At 36.2% G+C, this 17,881-nt stretch overlaps 2 protein-coding genes across 5 annotated transcripts in view; one reads left to right on the top strand and one right to left on the bottom strand.

The window, feature by feature from the left end:
* The window catches only part of LOC134663056 (solute carrier family 12 member 6), a 443,704-nt gene that overhangs the window by 270,146 nt on the left and 155,677 nt on the right, over positions 1 to 17,881 (bottom strand). The gene's annotated exons all lie outside the window — the stretch shown is intronic.
* Positions 4,845 to 17,877, top strand: LOC134663024 (monocarboxylate transporter 9-like). Its single transcript, XM_063519315.1, has 8 exons — positions 4,845 to 5,267; positions 7,792 to 7,918; positions 12,223 to 12,645; positions 13,048 to 13,408; positions 13,953 to 14,100; positions 14,422 to 14,566; positions 15,327 to 15,518; positions 17,511 to 17,877. Exons 1-8 carry the CDS (start codon positions 5,142 to 5,144, stop codon positions 17,648 to 17,650), a joined length of 1,662 nt encoding a protein of 553 aa, XP_063375385.1. The 5' UTR covers positions 4,845 to 5,141; the 3' UTR covers positions 17,651 to 17,877.

Consider the following 17,881-nt stretch of genomic DNA (forward strand, 5'->3'; position numbering starts at 1 on the left):
TAGGTTTACCCAAATGTTAGGTGTTGCATCATCATGACATTACCCTCCTAGTGTTGGGTAGACCTAGATGTATGCGGGTAAACGCCGAATACAAATTAAAGTTGATTTAATTTTCGGGCTTTACCCAAAAGGCTTGGCTAGGTATATCCGGTAAACTTAAGTTTACCGGAATTACCTTACCTTAATTAGCCATATCAGTTCCTGGTAGCAACAGTTATAAGCTCTCGTGCTAATTATTATACAATACGTCTCATATTGTAATAATCAACGTATAGTAGTATAATTAGTTCTATAACTAACTAGCTGAACGTCAAAAGATACATTGATGTGTTACTACGCGTGATAGTTGATTTTACCAGAAAGCTTATTCAAACTTTACAAATCTTATTTTAATATTTTGTTCATTTGAATATTGACATGATATATAAGCCACAAGAGTGTTACATTTTAATATTGCAGACCTACTAGCACGATTTGCGTTCTCGCGCGCGACTCCATATATATATCTAGCGCTTATTCAAGTATGGACTCGCGCTAGAGAACGCAACTCAGCGAGGGGCGAGGAGTTAGTCGCGCGCACCCGAGCTGCATACATCGTCATTGTTAGTAGCTCGGTACGTACTTACGGGGCTAGCGTGTCTCATTAGTTTGTCACATACTATTTTGGGCAGTTGTGTAAAAGTCGGTGACAACCCTATTATGTTATTGTGGGGTGTCAGCATTTACGCAAACATATATCAAAGGCGTTGGTCCACTGTTACTTTTTACACTGTAGGAGGCTGTTACAAAGCAGTGACCGTATTAACATGGAAACCAAACAATGCAAATCTATTATTTCTTCCGACATCGTATTATTTTCAATGAAATGAAATGAAATGAAATATATTTATTTGTAAAGAAATGGGTATACATAAATGATCTTATTCTATAGTCAGTGTCTCCATTTTCAGCCTATTACAGACATACAAATTAAATAACCTTACAACTATATTTACAGAACTTATTATATCTATATTTACATTATTGCTTCATTGCGAAATGGCAAAGTGTTCCGAATTGCTGTAGTACATTTTACAGTGTATTTTTGCTATAATATGTATACGCACAAGGAAAAGCGACGTGGAAAATGCCCCTACTCTGACCACTAAGATAAATCATAAATCATATATTTATTTGTAGCACGAGCAAGAGCACATTTCTAATGTATTCCTTATCTTTAACCTTTGTACAGATTAATTTGTAATTTCCTATCTTATTGGATAACCCTAGCTGTCATTAAATATGCCATTCACGATACTGTCTTCATTAGATTAACAGTTTAATCGATGATGCAGTAAATATCATGGTCATTCATTAAGGTGTGATTAAAAAACTATGGCTTAGTCGTTTCAAAACGGTTCGAGAAAGGGTAGGTCGTGCCCCGGCTTTTTTGTTCGCCTTGGCTCAGCACTACCGCACCCCCTGATTTGTTAAGTAAATTTTTGATTGGCACTCACTGCTGGCAGCAAAGCTGTTTAGCCAGATATCTCTCATATTATTCGCAGATGGTACAAACATCACCTAAATTAGGTAGCGAGAACTGTTTGCAAAGGATTTGCTGTATTGTTCGTCACTCGGGTTTTCCATCTGCGGTAGAATTACGTTGAATAAACTTGAAAATCCGCGGCATTGTGTTCATTAAACTGAACAAATATTACTGTAATAATAATTGATATTAACGGTTTGCTATATTTTTGGATAACATTTATGGGTATCGTTAAAATATACCTGGCAAAAAATCTTTTTCATCGAACCTGATGCTCACAAAATTTGACTAAAATCGGTTGAGAATTGCGACTCTATTAAACATAGCTATTTTCATTTAATGTTTGTTAAGGTTAATAACTTTAATAAGATGTAAGATTAATATTAAAAGCGGCCGACATTGGTTTTACTTTAAAGTAAATATAAATAAATTTATGTACAATTACTTATTGTAAATTATCACAAAAATAACCGTCCAAGTGCGGGCATAAAGGAGGGTTCCGTACTCTCATACAAAAAACCATATAAAGGGCATATTACGTATCTTGGCGGCAGTTTAGGTGCGTTGTTTTAATAATAAAATACGTTTTTTGGCAAAAACTCATTTAAATATCGATCAACTGATCGAACGATGACCAACAGACGACTTTTTAACTAACTAACTAACCAACAGACGACGGGACCCTAATAAGCAAACTATATACCTACGTCCATTTCTTTTTACTAGTAGTAGTAGTATTTTTCGAGTCTCGCTAATAAATACATATATAAGATACAGTAGTATAATCACGTATTGACCAAAAAGTCACGTTAACATTCTGACATTGACAGCATATTTTACAGTTGATTGACCTAATTTATCAGATTATTTTTACAAACATTTTTGCAGCGAAATACGCTAAGCCAGAGCTTGGTACGTGTGCTCGTACTGTACCTACAAGTATAATAAACGTGTTTGACATGTGAGTATTTGGCTCACGTGAAGAAACGTTATCTATAAGTCGAATTTGCTTAGATACAAAATCAGATAAGTAGCCTAGCCTTATGAAAAGTGTTTGAAGGGAGTTCAGATCTAGGAACTGCCATGAGAATCATATTTTCAGAGTAATTGAGATAAAACGTTAATAATAACCCGCGCTGTGGCCATATCTTTTGTCTCCTTCTAATTTCCTGGCTTAACGCCCCCTCTTAATGTCTGAATATGCCTCCTATTGGAATCCTACACAAAGTCAAAGAGCGTATTCAAGTTCTCAAAATATTACACCTACATAAATGGCGCCTCTCAATTGAATCTTGGTATGTTTCGCTCGCACTAACTACCTACAAGTAATTGGTGCGAAAGGCATGAGCTTTAAAAATCTAAATGCACCTCCGAGTACGAACAAGTTTTTATTTAGGAATGACACCACCAGTACACAAAAAATAAAAGAAGCAATACTCGTACTTTTTCCTTATGTTTCCAGTTACCTACATATTTTGTTTGAACTTGCTTACTCACTAAACTTCAATTTTTGTACAGAAATAGAGTTATATGACTTATATACGAGGGGCGTTCAAAATATTCTCGGTATTGATATCTTACGACCTCTTCTAAAATTTCTTTCGTTACTGGCCGCTAAGGTTTATTCATTGACATTAAAAAAAAGTATAATTCGAACCGAGATGGTCTTTTGTTTTTCTGCAATTGCTGAACAAACATGAACATCATGTGCGAATTGACAATGTTAACTAAATTAGAACATCGATGCGTGATAAAATTCTTGACAAAACAGGGTAAAAATCAAAAAACCATAAAAGAGGAAATGGATTGTGTTTACCGTGAGTCTGCTCCTTCTTTATCTACCATTCAAAAGTGGTCAAGCGAGTTTAAACGCGGAAGGGAGAGTATTGAAGATGACCCTAGACCTGGCCGGCCTGTAGTAGCTACTTCACAAGAAAATATTGATAAAGTGGAAAAACTTATATTGGAAGATGGTCGAGTGAAGGTAAAATCTATAGCACAAGTAACCAATCTCTCTATTGGTACCGTACATGATATTATACATGACCATCTTAATATGTCAAAAGTAAGTGCAAGATGGGTTCCGCGAATGCTGACTCGGCTTCAAAAAGACATGCGTGTAGCTTGTTGTTCCGATTTTATTGACCTGTGCGGTGAAAATCCTGATGAGGTGCTGCAAAGAATAGTTACTGGAGATGAAACCTGGGTTCATCATTATGACCCAGAGAGTAAACAAGAGTCCATGCAGTGGCACATTAAGGGTTCAGCTCATCCCAAGAAGTTCAAGGTCATCCCTTCAGCTGGCAAGGTCATGGCCACGATATTTTGGGATTGTGAAGGAGTATTACTAATCGATTATAAATAAAAAGGTGTAAATATCACAGGACAGTACTACGCTAACATTCTACGTCAATTAAAGGATGTAATTAAAGAAAAGAGGCGAGGAAAGTTAACCAAAGGTATTCTGCTTCTGCATGACAACGCCCCCGTCCATACTGCTCATATTGCCAAGGCAGCTATTGTTGAATGTGGGTTTAAAACTGTTACTCACCCACCGTATAGTCCGGACTTAGCGCTCAGCGACTTCTTTTTGCTCCCCAATCTTAAAAAGGATCTGCGTGGAAATAAATTTTCTGACGATGAAGCATTGAAGGCGGCAGTGGAGGAGCATTTTTACACGAAAGATAAAAAATATTTTTACGAGGGATTAAAAAAAATAATTGATCGATCTTTTAAGTGTATGAACATAGGGGGGGAGTATATTGAAAAATAAAAATATCAAACTTTTCGTACTTGTTTGTTTTCATTCTCATACCGAGAATATTTTGAATACCCCTCGTATATGCTACTAAGATAATTAGGCTCTAATTGTCGTTTAATCAATAATTGGGAAACTGGTCGATAGATCAATATTTAAATTTAAAGATAGGCGCCTTAATTAGGGATACTAGTTACCTATTGAAATTATTTATTATGAAATATGATGTAATCGAAGAAATACAACACATAATATATTTTAATTTTGCCGTAATTATGCATATTAAATCTACTTACGATTTACGTATGTGTAATAAAAAAGACAAAACAAAAGTATCATTAAAAACATATTAAAACAATATATTGATGAGTTAGGAACCTTTTATAAACAATATATTATATAAAAATGTTACGACTTATAATTTTTTTTAACTACAATTGTAGCTATTATCGACAAAATGGTAATTTTACTGACTCACACCGAAATAATGTCTTAATAAAATTAAATGAGTCTTACGAATTGCACTAAATATATACATACAACCGGTCGCACAATAAAACAGTGAGAAAGCTCGACCGTCTCTAATCAAACCGATACACTGGACTGCGTCTGACGTGTCAATCAAACAAACAAATAAACTCAGCATAGTGATAAACATATACAATGTTATAGCTTACTGCTTCGCACAGACGTTTCCGAGTTAACGTTGTTTTCTCTGGGAATACCGAACCTCAATTGCACAAATAAAATCTAAAGCCTTAAAGTAAATAGTGGTTGGCAAAACATTTGAGAGATCCCCCGTCGCGCTATATAAAGTAGTTTGAGTGTAATAGGTTCATTTGGTACTGAGTGGTGACTATGAGTGGGAAGGAGAAGTATAGTGTGAGCAGTTGCAGCAGTAGCAGTGGAGATGAGAAGTATGAGTTGGTGCCGCCTGAGGGGGGGTGGGGGTATCTCATTTGCATCGGCCTGTCTGTTATTTTTGTAAGTATTTATTGATTTTTAATAAGTAGGTAAAAGAAGTATAAAATTAGAGAAGTGATAAAATACAGGCAACAATTAAAATTATTAATAATTTTTCGTACATAAAATGATGTACGTATATCGATACCTACATCATTTTATGTACGAAAAATTTAAAAGAAAGGAAAAAAGTTATTGTAAACTATGTACACATGTTTAATGATATTACTATAATATTATAAATATATATACATATATAATATACATATATCCTACGGGTTCTAAAATCCAAAAAATATTATAACAATTCGGTCCCTTTCTTTCGAATCAAATGTTAAGTTACCTACGAAAAGTAAAAAGATGTATCGAAACAAATTACAAAAATACCTACCCGATTTGTGGATTAGGAAGAAATTATTTTCCCTGTTTTGTTTTTCGTGCCCAAAATATAAATATGATTGTGAAGGAGTGGAGCTTTTTGTATGAGATGAAATTTAGCTTTTAATTTTTCTCATTTGTATTTTAAGCCACTAATGGAGGACTTAGATCCAGTTTAATAGAAGAAAGGATTTTGTACATTATTAGTTAGAAATACCTATACAAATAATTTGTAAATACAAATAATAAAATAACAAAATTAACTTAACCTATGACCCGGTACTACCGCATGCAAACAAAGCCAGTGCCTCATTAGGGGGCTGTCCCACGCTTCTGAAACAATGCCCAGTACGGTTACCATCAGTTTGTCACTGACATAAACGCCGTCGAGAACGTAATTTACTTTCTATACATCTCGCTCGCACTCGCATATTAGTGCAAACAGGACAGGACTCCGTACAGGACTCTATTTTGCACGCAGCGAATACCGGTCGGTGCGTCGGCTAAAGTCGCAAATCTCCTATCACCTCCAAAGGAGTAAAGAAGTTTTCAACTTTAGCTAACAACATCTAAAGTTCCAAACCTCTGAACTCCTTTCATCATCATCATCATCATTTATTCAGTAACAATATTAAATTGTGTTTTAAATCTTAAATCTAGGCAAATGCATACAAAAAATATTACAAAAACCAAACATCATCATTTCCACCACTTCATCATTCATCTTGATTCATTTGGAGGAGATAAGAGGTTTGCAACTTTAGCCAACGCGACGCGGTGTTTTGACATACGCGTGACCAACCGTCTCGTGTGATAGGTATTATCAACTCTCAGCCTTGCCCTCTGCTCGAGTCCGATTTTTATCAATTTTTATCAAGCCTTAAAAAAAATATTATATACAGTCAGCAGCAGAAAATGCGAAACGGCCGAGTTATTCAAAATCACCTTGACACGGGGCCCGATTCGGATTTTGAAATACATGTAGATATCTATAAGATATCTTTTACACATCACCAAGATACGATAGCGATATTTTTAGGATCTAACCTGTCTTTGACATTTCCGCGATTCTGGAGATACTCTTGAACGATTTCCACAAGATATGACTTAGAGATCCAATTCACATCTAATAGATATTATCTAACTCTATCTAACGTAAAAGTGACATTAATAATAAATAAATAAATAAATTCATTTAATTCAGGACCATCAGGGATCATTTTTGTTAGTACTTTGAAAATAAATATTCGAGCCCAGACTCGAGACGAGACATTGGTTGCCCGAATTGAGCTGCAAAAGAGAACTAGTTGAAATCTAAACTATAACGTATCTAGAATGGATCTAGTACGTGTCGTCTCTTGTGAATATCTTGAAGTTCGAATACGGCAGACGCTCTTATTCTCTTAGCAATATTGTAGCGTCAAGATCATTTTGAACACCTCACCTGCTTAGCAACTGCTGCTGACTGTACCTATATATATTCATAACTTACTCGTGCCGTTGATAAGGAAAGCTAAATGTAATGATACTGTTGTGACAGAGGTCGGGTCATTTTAAGCAGTTACGTAAGAGATTACTGTAACTGGGAGAGTGTATTTTATTAACCAATTACCTTCAAAATCAATAAAAATTCAAGAAAAGAGCGTACTCCCATCTTAAAGGCTGGCAACGCACTTACAACCCCTCAGGTGTTGCGGGTGTCCATCGGCGAAGGTAATTGCTTACCATCAGGCAACGCCTCCTATATCACAAAAAAATGCTTTTCAACTAAAATTAATAAATATTAATAATAATGTACTCGTAAATTTGCTATTACTATGCATTTCTGAGAAAAAAAATAATCGTTCACAATTGTGTAGGCATTTATACAACATCGGTGGCAAACAAGCAAACGGGCCGCCTGATGGTAAGCAATCACCATAGCCCATGGCGTTGCCGACCTTTTAAAAACCTGTACACTCCTTTTTAATGTATTAATGTTTCAGAAAGTTCCTGTTTTAAGCCGTATTATATAAAATAATAATATATAAATTGTAGGAATATAGTTTCATTTCCAAATGCTCCAAAAAATCCCCTAAAATTCCAATGGAAATTCGTACTTATCGCAACACCCAATAAGGTTGAATAATTCAGTTGCCAGTGTGAATGACGGTACTTGTGTCCACAGATCGCCGGCACGGCGCACCAGCCAGTATTCGGGTTCATATACAACGAGTTCCTGGTCGACGTGGGCGCGGGAACTGGCGCCGTGACCGTCGTGTATGGAGTTTTCCAAGTCACTTTAGCTGTTGCAGGTGAGACAACATTCGATAACGATTTAAACTTGATTCGATTCTTAACGCAGTCGGCAACTATGCACGCGTGATTCCCTGGTAGACCTAGCACATGATTGGCGCGACAGTATCTCGCGACAGTACCTAACCAAAATAATGTAAGTAACGCATTGCATAATGTGCACTTAGTCGCAAATACAACATGTGTTTCATATTTAAGTGGGCACAACTTTTTTTGGGATTAATGTGGTCAAGGAGTTTCGAGCCTAGCTCACTAACTTTATTTTTAGCCAAAAACCTCCAATTGTACTACGTAAACAATACATTCAAAAGTGTCGGGACATTCCCGATCGCTGTTTAACGATGAAATGTTTTCACATCTATATTTCATCATTTTTTTCCTGTTATTCAGGTATGTAGGTAAGTAGCTACATATTTCAATTTACCATTATGAAATATATATATATAGGTGAGGGTGGGGAGGGTCGATCCCTAGGGGACACTTGGTAAACTTCATTTTTAATCAAACCAAACGAGATACAATTTTTTGCGCTGGTAACACTCATTAATTCGTTCCTAACTTCACGTTCTGTCATGGCACTGTATCGGAAAAGTCAGTGGTTCAAAAATGGCGGACGGTGAAAGATTTTCTGCGTACTATATTCAATTTTCGGTAAGCTTTAACTGGATTTATTTTATAATATGAGATGGAAATGATGTTAGTGAGTGTGCTTATTTTATTTGGTGTTTATTGAAGTGATGATTAACTTGGATTACATTGATATACGCGAACACATGTTTCCAGTACGGCACGTTTTATAATCTTACTATGTATGGGGAGACTTTGTCTTTTTCTTCAGGGGAGATATGATTCCGGGATCATGTCACCCCCAAAGCGATCAAGTATACATTGTAATAAATTTACTTACAAAAGGATTCATAGAGCTATCATAAATATTTTCTTTTCTTTAGTAAATCATGCCGCGAAAGTACGACCAGAGAAACACTGATTTAAACTTTCAAGGTTTTTGACTCATTATTGTTTATTAAAACGGAATTTAATGGCGTATAATTCAGTTTTTAATTATACAACCGACTCCGAAAACGGAATTATCCCCGTGGCCTTTGAAAAGACTGACTAAAGTTGACATCAACATTTTACGAACTACCCGTACTTGGTCTTTTTTATCAAGTTAAACGTTTTACACACAGGGGATGTTACTCGGCCGACAAAAAACACTTATAACGATATTTGGTTTTCAACCGGCGATATTTGTTTTTATGGATAAAATGCTATTTCAATGGCTTTCCGACCTTATGTACTATAGAACCGACGGTCCATAGAAAGGATATTAGGATTATGCAGCTCAAACACCGTCCTCGAAACGTGAGCAGTAAATTTCTAAACTTATTTAATATAGTAAACAATAACGACCAGTGATGGGTAAAAAAATTAAAATTGCTGTAGGTATCTGACGCTAAAAATACCTTCATAAGAACTTTAAAAAAATGAGCTTGTTACAAGAAATTGTATGTTAATAACTTGGATTTTTGTTTTTTTTTGGTACAAAAATTGATTCCCTATTTTATGTTGTTTTATGGATAATACGATTACATTGTTTTTTAAAACTATAAGATTATGAATTAATGGGTTTGATATCTTCATATATTAATTTCCTGTAGTTAAAGTGAATAAATTAATGTAGATACTACCCTCGAAATATGACATTCCCACTTAAAATCTTTTTACCAAGTGTCCCCAAATCTGGAAGACTTGATCCCTTCCGCTTAGACATCTGATTACCGGAAATACAACTTCAAAGCATGGAAGATGCAAGATATATATATGTTTGCTGTGTATTTTACAAATTATAGATGCATTGCTAATAGCGATCCGAGTTATATAATCAATGAGAATCTGGTATGGGGAAACATGGTAAAAATATGTTTACCATGTGTCCCAAGAACCAGGGTCACTTGATCCCCCTAGGATCAAGGCTTCCGACCAGGGGTAAACAAGTCTCCCTTACATAGGGGACACATGGTAAAAGTCAACAGTATGGGTTTTCATTAAATAATGATCTAATTTATTGCACAAATCTGTTCTAATTCAAACTATTAATGAAGAGATAAATTCTGAGTCGTATGGTGTATAAAGTTTTTCAATACTACAAATAGTTAAGAAAATGTATGCTAAAAACAAAAGGGGTGATCAACCCTCCCCAGTTTCCCCTAAACATCTCTCTAACTACCAAATATTCACCTAAAAACTTGTATACCTACGTATCGATTCAAACAACGCGGAAAACTCTTGACCCATCCCAACTCGATTATTGATCGACCTTGTTCGGAATTCCAATAGCTTGTAACTGCCTACCGTTACACAAATTACTACTAATTAATTATGAAGGAAAAATATCCACGGAGATGTCATCATGAACGTAGTAAAACGTGTACTGTACTACTTTGTTGAGGTGGCAATATTTCTGCCTCATTACGTACATAATTATTTGAGGAAGTATAGAAGTTTAGGACCAGAAAAATGGATTGACAATCAAAAATAATACAAATTTAGATCAAAGAAAAATTAAAACTTTATCGACTTTCCGTCTTCATGCAGCCTTAATATGTATGTTCAAGCTATTTAATGTAGTGGTCTAAAATTTTAAGCATTTATACTTTATAAGTATAAGCAGGTTAAAAATGTTGATTGTAAGAAGTTGTACGAGTGTTGTTATTGTTTTAGTTCAAATATTACGGTGTATCTACCATAATTTTATTAAACCTCTATTTACTCTAATAGATCGCCGTTTGACAGGTTTCGCACTGCAGGCATAATTGGTTTTGGCTTAGGTACACATGGACCTCTTTATAGCACGGTTTAGTAATGACTAGTTAATTTAATGAGTTCTTGTTTAAATTAAATACCTAAGTACACGAAAGCACTGGTTAAATGAATCTATTCTAAACTAAACTAATAACTTCAAGATTCGAGACCGTGGACCACGCACTACTGACCGCAAAGCTGTCACGGTATGGTGTAAATGGTAGTTTTTTAAAATCAATTAAATCTTTTTTGGCAGATCGTAAACAAAGTACTTTTGTTAATTCGTGTAAATCTAACCTAGAAGAAATAGGCTCAAGTGCGGTCCCACAGGGCTCATCGATGGGGAATACCTTGTTTTTGATTCTTGTGAATGATATCACCTCCGCCTCTGATCACTCGGAATATGTCATGTTCGCAGACGATACGTGCATTATAACATCAACTGATAATTTCCCTGCCTTAAAAACTAAACTAGCTCGAACCTTACAAGATATTTCTAACTGGTTTTCTGTGAATGGCATGCTACTCAATATTGAAAAAACAAATGTAGTACACTTCCAACTTAGAAAAAACACAAAAGATAAACTTGATATATTCATGAATGACATTCCTGTGCCGCAGGTTAACGAGGTCAAGTACTTAGGATTTATTATAGACTCAGGACTATCATGGTCAGCCCATATAGAAAATACTTGTAATAGGCTCTCCTCGGCGTGTTATGCGTTATCCAGATTGACCCATAGCCTCTCTGAGGAGAACCTAAAAAAAGCGTACTTTGGGTATTTCCACTCCATACTAATATATGGAGTGGACCTATGGGGTACTGCTGCAGACCGCGATAAAATATTTAAGTTACAAAAACGTGCACTCCGCATAATGGCACAAAAACCTCAAGACCACCCGGCGAAGGAACTGTTCATTAAATTCGAAATATTAACGTTGCCTAGTGTATATATACTTGAAGCATGTAAATACATAAGACGGAACCTTGCCTCGCTGCCTACCAACGGGCAGATGACGGGCACTGTGACGCGCAGGCGTGACCAACTGCGGGTGCCCCCGCGCCGGCTCGCCAAGTCAAAAAAAACCCTGGACGTACTCGGGATTAAACTATATAACACATTGAATGATGATATAAAGCAAACACCAACTGATAAGATGTTTGTTAGGAAACTAAAGGCTATATTAATACAATTAGCTTGTTATAAAATTGATGATTTTTTCTCCGACTATAAGTCATTGGCCCAATCATAAATTAGGAAATAAAAACTGACGTTATTTAATAACATGTTACTTAAGTTAAATTAAGTTTAAAGTGTTTACAACTTTGTATAATATCATAATGTACCTACTATGACGTGTAAATAACTATTTACCAATAAATCATTATTCATTATTATTATTCATTATTCATAGATAAATAACTAATAACTTTCATTAAAAATAACTAAAATACTTTTGTATTAGTATTTCAATTGGGTATTTTTTTTCATTTCAGGATTTTCGGCTAACATCGCTCTTAAACGGCTATCACTAAGACAAGTGGGTCTTATCGGAGCATTTATATATACACTAGCGTCCTTCCTGGCCATTTTCGTCACGTCAACGACCCAATTAATCATAACTAACGGCTTCCTCCAAGGCTTAGGAATGGGTCTCCTCATTCCCATTTCATACACAAGCTTCAACAGTTACTTTACAAAGAAAAAGGTACTCTATTTGAGCCTGTGTAAGGCTTCAATTGGGATGATCACGATGGTGTATCCGCTATTCATCAAGTTTACTATCACTGAGTTTGGGTTCAGAGGGACGTTGGCTGTGTTGTGCGCGATTGCGGCGCATAGCATATTTGGGGCTGTTGTGATGCACCCGGTTGAGTGGCATATGGTCAAACAGATGAAGCCGTGCGAGAAAATAGTTCGTAAGTACCTAAAATTGCAAAGTTTATTTAAATGACAAACTTCTACTGTCAAAATAAACGATATTCAAAGCCGTTATTCGTTTCAAAGGAGGAATGGCGGAATGGAAGATAAACAGAGCCCATAGACAAACTTATTTTGTACTTTAGGGCCTATAATTCAACTCTTTATACTTATTAAATTGAAAAGCGTTGGAGGAGCGACTAGAAAAATACCTCCAACTAAAGTATAATTTTCTTAGTAACATGTCGCGCGAGTGACTTAAAACAAGTGAGTCTAAACCGTAAAATTATTCAATGTTAGTATGTCTCACAACAGTTTAAATTAGAGTATAATTTTCTCTTTATTTTATTACTCAAAAAGTGAACAATGTAGGCCTCAATTAAAGACTATTATTTTTTCAGTAATCCCTCCAACTCCCGCCGTCGAAAAGGAATCCCAATTCGAATTCACCAAAGACAGCCAAACTCTATCGCCCCAGCTGCAAACAAATATCGCGAAATCCGTCGAAAACCTATACATCCACGCTCAGATCACCAGAAAATCTTCCGATTTCCTCTTCGTACCGAAATTAACCGACTCGAGGAGATTAAGCATTCCTGTGGTCCTAATACCCGAGGACGGCAAGACTGATAGCAGATTCAACTCATCAGACAACGTGTATCTCGAGAACTTGTACAAAGCCGCTTCGGTGTCGAGTTTGGGCAATTTCGGAGGTATCGCGGCCGAGCCGATGCCCATCATCAAGAACAAAGACGGAAAATGGTAATTAATCATTAATCTTTTAATAGGACTGACAATGTATGAGCTGTTAAATTGGTTTGAAATTAATTACAAGTGAAGTTAAGTCACTTTGCTTTTAAATGCGTTGAGAAATCTCAATGAGTCGGTAAGCTTTAGATGCTTGAGAATTTGGAAATGTTCTCTCGTAATACCCGTGACATAACTCTCCTTGGTAATTAAAACAGAGTAATTATAGGAGATGAGGAATGAAATTGCGAATCGGTACCCTTATAATCATAATAATTTTGCTTAAAATTGCTAGCAAGTGACGGAAAAGTCTTGATGTCAATAAGTTTTTACATAATTCTGGTAATATTAAGCAAATTTTCAATTAAGAGCACTTAACTAGCTCCCTTTTAAAATTGCCTAGGAATATAGAATAAAGGAATTTTTTATACGACCTGTTGAATATGTGGTGAACCCTTATGAATTGAGACTTTATTGATTAATTTATTATTGATGAATTTAGAGCAGCATCGCCTTAAGCAAGATAGGTAACTATCATATCATTATTACATTGTTCCAGGCAAACTGTCGCGGAGTTCTTAGACTTGACGCTGCTGAAGGACTGGATATTCGACAACATTGCTTTCGGGATGTCGTTGGCTTTCTTCGCCGACCTCACGTTCTTCACGCTGGAGCCGATGTTTTTGGATAAAAACGGCCTAAGTCGGGTAAGCAGCATATCTTTATCAAAACTACCATCGATAGCACTGTCAACTGACAGTTTGCATATGACACCGTAAGATTGTGAACCCGTTAGTTTATAATCTAACGTAGGTTAGGTTACGTTAGATTATAATCTCCCTACCGTCAGTTTATAATGTAACTAGCGAGATTATAATATGACGAGTGTTTACAATTTTACGGTGACATATATACTTTACAGCCAAGTTTACAGTAATTTTTAATGAAATAAAGTAACAACCACGTCATTACCCAAAACCAAATTAGAAAAAAATAATACAATCAATCATGTTATTTTTATTTCACAGGGCGAGATAGCAACCATAATAGCGATAGGGGGCGCCACTGATATGTCAGCCAGATTACTGCTTGGTGTCACCGGACATTTCTTCACTTTGAACAGCCGTTACATGTATTACTCTGGAGCGCTCTTCACTGCGATATTCCGGATAGGTAAGCCATTTGTTTATACATGTTCAGTAATGAAAAGACATCGCCTGAGAATATACCCACGGCTAATGATAATGATTATCACTATGATTTGAATTACATAAAAGCAAAGTCAGCAACATCCACAGTCCACAGGTGAAAAAGTAGATGTTCTACTTGTTAAATTTGCCTTCATTCTGTCGGAAAACTAACTATCTACCTGGCACAGTCGCCATCAGATATATCGGCGCGGCCGAGGATGCTCAAAAATATCTGAATACTGCACTCTAACGCCTTGACAATAGAGGCGTGTTTAGATATTTGTAAGCTCCTTGGCCGCTCCGATATATTTGCTGACGACTATACCTATATGTTGTATCTGAATAGAATGAGATTTGTAAATCGTCAGGCGGGTGTTCGTCGTTGGGTGATTAAACATTATCTAAACTGGATTAAAGCGGAACGCCGAGTCTCATCAATCTCATTAGCATACTTATTTACATTTCGATTGCATTAATGTGCAATCGCGTTATCATCCAATAAAACATGTTGAATGGGAAAAAGATAAAATCGTAGTAATTAGTACGAACGTATCGGTTACTTTTTTTGGTATCTCCTTTGTAATAAGAGCAAGGTATATTTAAAATTGCATATATCCAATGCCCTACCCTGAATTTACAGGTCTCAGATTTGATTTTTAAGAAGCTACAAACGCCAACCAATAAATTGGTCTTATGGCTCATTTAGTTACTTTCGCCATTTATAAATGTTTTTTCTTTTTCAGTTCTCACCCAATGCACCACCTACCTCCCGCTCCTGATCTTGACCGGTATCTTGGGCTCCTTACGATCTCTGCTGCACATAGCCCAGCCCATACTGATGGCTGAGCACGTGCCGATCGAGCGGTATCCATCGGCGTATGGACTGTACATGTTAATCACTGGAGCTTTGAGTTTGAGCGTCGGCCCTTTGATAGGTAAGTACATTACATTCACATTCAAATAAATTATCGACCACACCGCTGCTCAAAAGACGTTGAGGCATTGTTTATAATCAGAGCTCGGAAAGGGTGAGCTATTTGCCTTATAAAATGGCGTAAGACATGATATGTCAAATTATAAGGTAAATAGCTCACTCACTCACTGTCCGACCTCTGTTACAGCAAATACAGCAAAATAACAAATACAATACAATACATAAACGCAATGTCACGGCGTCAAGCTCGGTGTAATCAGTTATTTAACCCTGAACATAGCATGTATCTCACACTAACTGTTCTCAAGCTCGTTTCCCCATAATGTAATGCCATAATCATACACATAGTGTGCATCATCGGTGTAAATTCAATATCTTGATATTTACAATCCTTCTATAAATTAATGTAACCCTAAACCAAGCAAAGCTTGTACCTACCAATATATACTACCTATCTACATAAGGTCCACCAAAGATCAGTTTAAAATGTTACTGTCAGTATAAAATTTGATGTACAGGGAGGAGTCAACATAATTTGCAAAATTATCTCAACCGCCTAACGATACGTCAACATCTCATCCCTATTTACTCCCACAAGATTTCATCCTTGATTGTACGCCTAACTTACAACTTAAATAACATCTTATATATGTACATTTAAGGTTCAGAATACTGTAGCAAGTAAAAGGAATATATTATCTTAACAGAACCCGCAAAGGGGCTCGTCGAGTGGAGCTATTGATAGATCAATTGCTTACTTAAGTTTTAGCCACCCTTGGGTTATTAAACGAAAACAATATAGTCTGTATCTGTCGTCTTGGGTTTACATAATATAAAAGTCTTTAACTTTTTTTCTTTTTTTCGTTTAAATGCATAAGATTACAATCGTGGCTATGGAAAATAGTAGGTACATATTTAAAAAAGTTTAAGTAATTTTTCAAACTTTCTTTTTTGTTATACTGGATACTGCCCGTAGAATAATATATTCCAAACAATGAACTGCAGCTAAATAAGTATTAAGCATATTCTCCATTTCATTTCTTTTAAAGGAATGTATATTTTTTTATCAAAAATTGATCATGGAGCACTTCAAATCAAATACGTTCCCCAATATAAGAGTAACCATCTCAAAGCGTCTTAAGGATAAAAACTAAACATGCAGAAATACGTAGCGAGGTCATGAAAAATAGTATATTTAACCATGAAAATAGGCAATTTCGCTTCAATATTGCAGTCAAAAATAAATATGTTATTTCCGACGAAGCCTGAATTAAATTTGCCGGGGTAAAACAAGCGGCGACATGCGTAAATACGGAAACGCTTGGGAATAAATATGTGGAAGTATTTGGCCAATAATAGTTATATCCACTTCGTGTTATTTTTGAAGTTCGTACCATTTGAATCATCACCTGAGTCCAGATAAACGTCATATTGCCTGGACACCAGCATTACTTTCACAAGAGGATTTTAGGCCAAACACTTTGTAACTATAGTCCAATGTAGATTGGAGATGGCACAAGCTTTCGTTTGCGAGAGGATTTTGTCTCCAGTCCCTAATATAATTTGGAGACTTAACACAAGCACCTTTGCATTTCTTAACAGATTTTTTATTGCATTGTTTTCCTTCGCCGAAGAATAGATTGCAAGCCGTGCTGAAACTTTTTTGTAATTTAATACTGGCTGAAATTTGGGTAAACATTTCGATCCACAATCTGAGCGAACGAAGTACTGCATCTGCTTTCTATATGAAGTTACCATTTATTTGCCTTATTAACCTTTCTTACGTGGTGGTCCTCAAAAAACCGTGGGTTAAAACCTCAGTTATGCTGTAGTTATCTAGAGCAAAAAAATGTGTAAACATTCTAGCATGATCCTTAGCATACACAGGCAAGACTGGCAAGAGGTTATCAGCCCCTTGGTAGATAGCTGCAATGTTACTTTTATGAGAACTTGTTTTGTGTTTCATCTAATGATGGTATGATCATATTTCCAGGTTTCGTCCGCGACTACACCGACAGCTATGAGATCGCGTTCTACGTGCTCACAATCTGCAACCTGTGCTGCGTGGTCCCGTGGACCATTGAAGCCATCATCAGAATTTCCACCCGAAAGACCACTCATCTGGAAACGTGATGGAAGAATTAACTTTACTGTGAAAAAACTTTTAGAAGAGCAAAGACTGCGACTTGTAAATAGTGTAGCTAATAAATAACGGTACAGCTCATAAGATTGCTTGATATGGCAATAGGCAAGCTACGAAGTCCGAAGACCAGTGGCGTAGCTAGGCGTGGGCGAAACGGTCCTTCGCCCATGGCCCCGCGAAATCCAACCCTTTTCCAATCCTTGGGTATACACATTGAAAGA

The sequence above is a fragment of the Cydia amplana genome, chromosome 4 (assembly GCF_948474715.1).
Source record: "Cydia amplana chromosome 4, ilCydAmpl1.1, whole genome shotgun sequence".
NCBI classification, from domain to species: domain Eukaryota; kingdom Metazoa; phylum Arthropoda; class Insecta; order Lepidoptera; family Tortricidae; genus Cydia; species Cydia amplana.

Coding starts and splice junctions, on each gene's coding strand:
- LOC134663024 (XM_063519315.1), top strand. CDS start 5,142: ATGAGTGGGAAGGAGAAGTATAGTGTGAGCAGTTGCAGCAGTAGCAGT. Junction 7,919..12,222: donor AGTCACTTTAGCTGTTGCAG/GTGAGACAACAT, acceptor TTTTCATTTCAG/GATTTTCGGCTAACATCGCT. Junction 14,101..14,421: donor ATAAAAACGGCCTAAGTCGG/GTAAGCAGCATA, acceptor TTTATTTCACAG/GGCGAGATAGCAACCATAAT.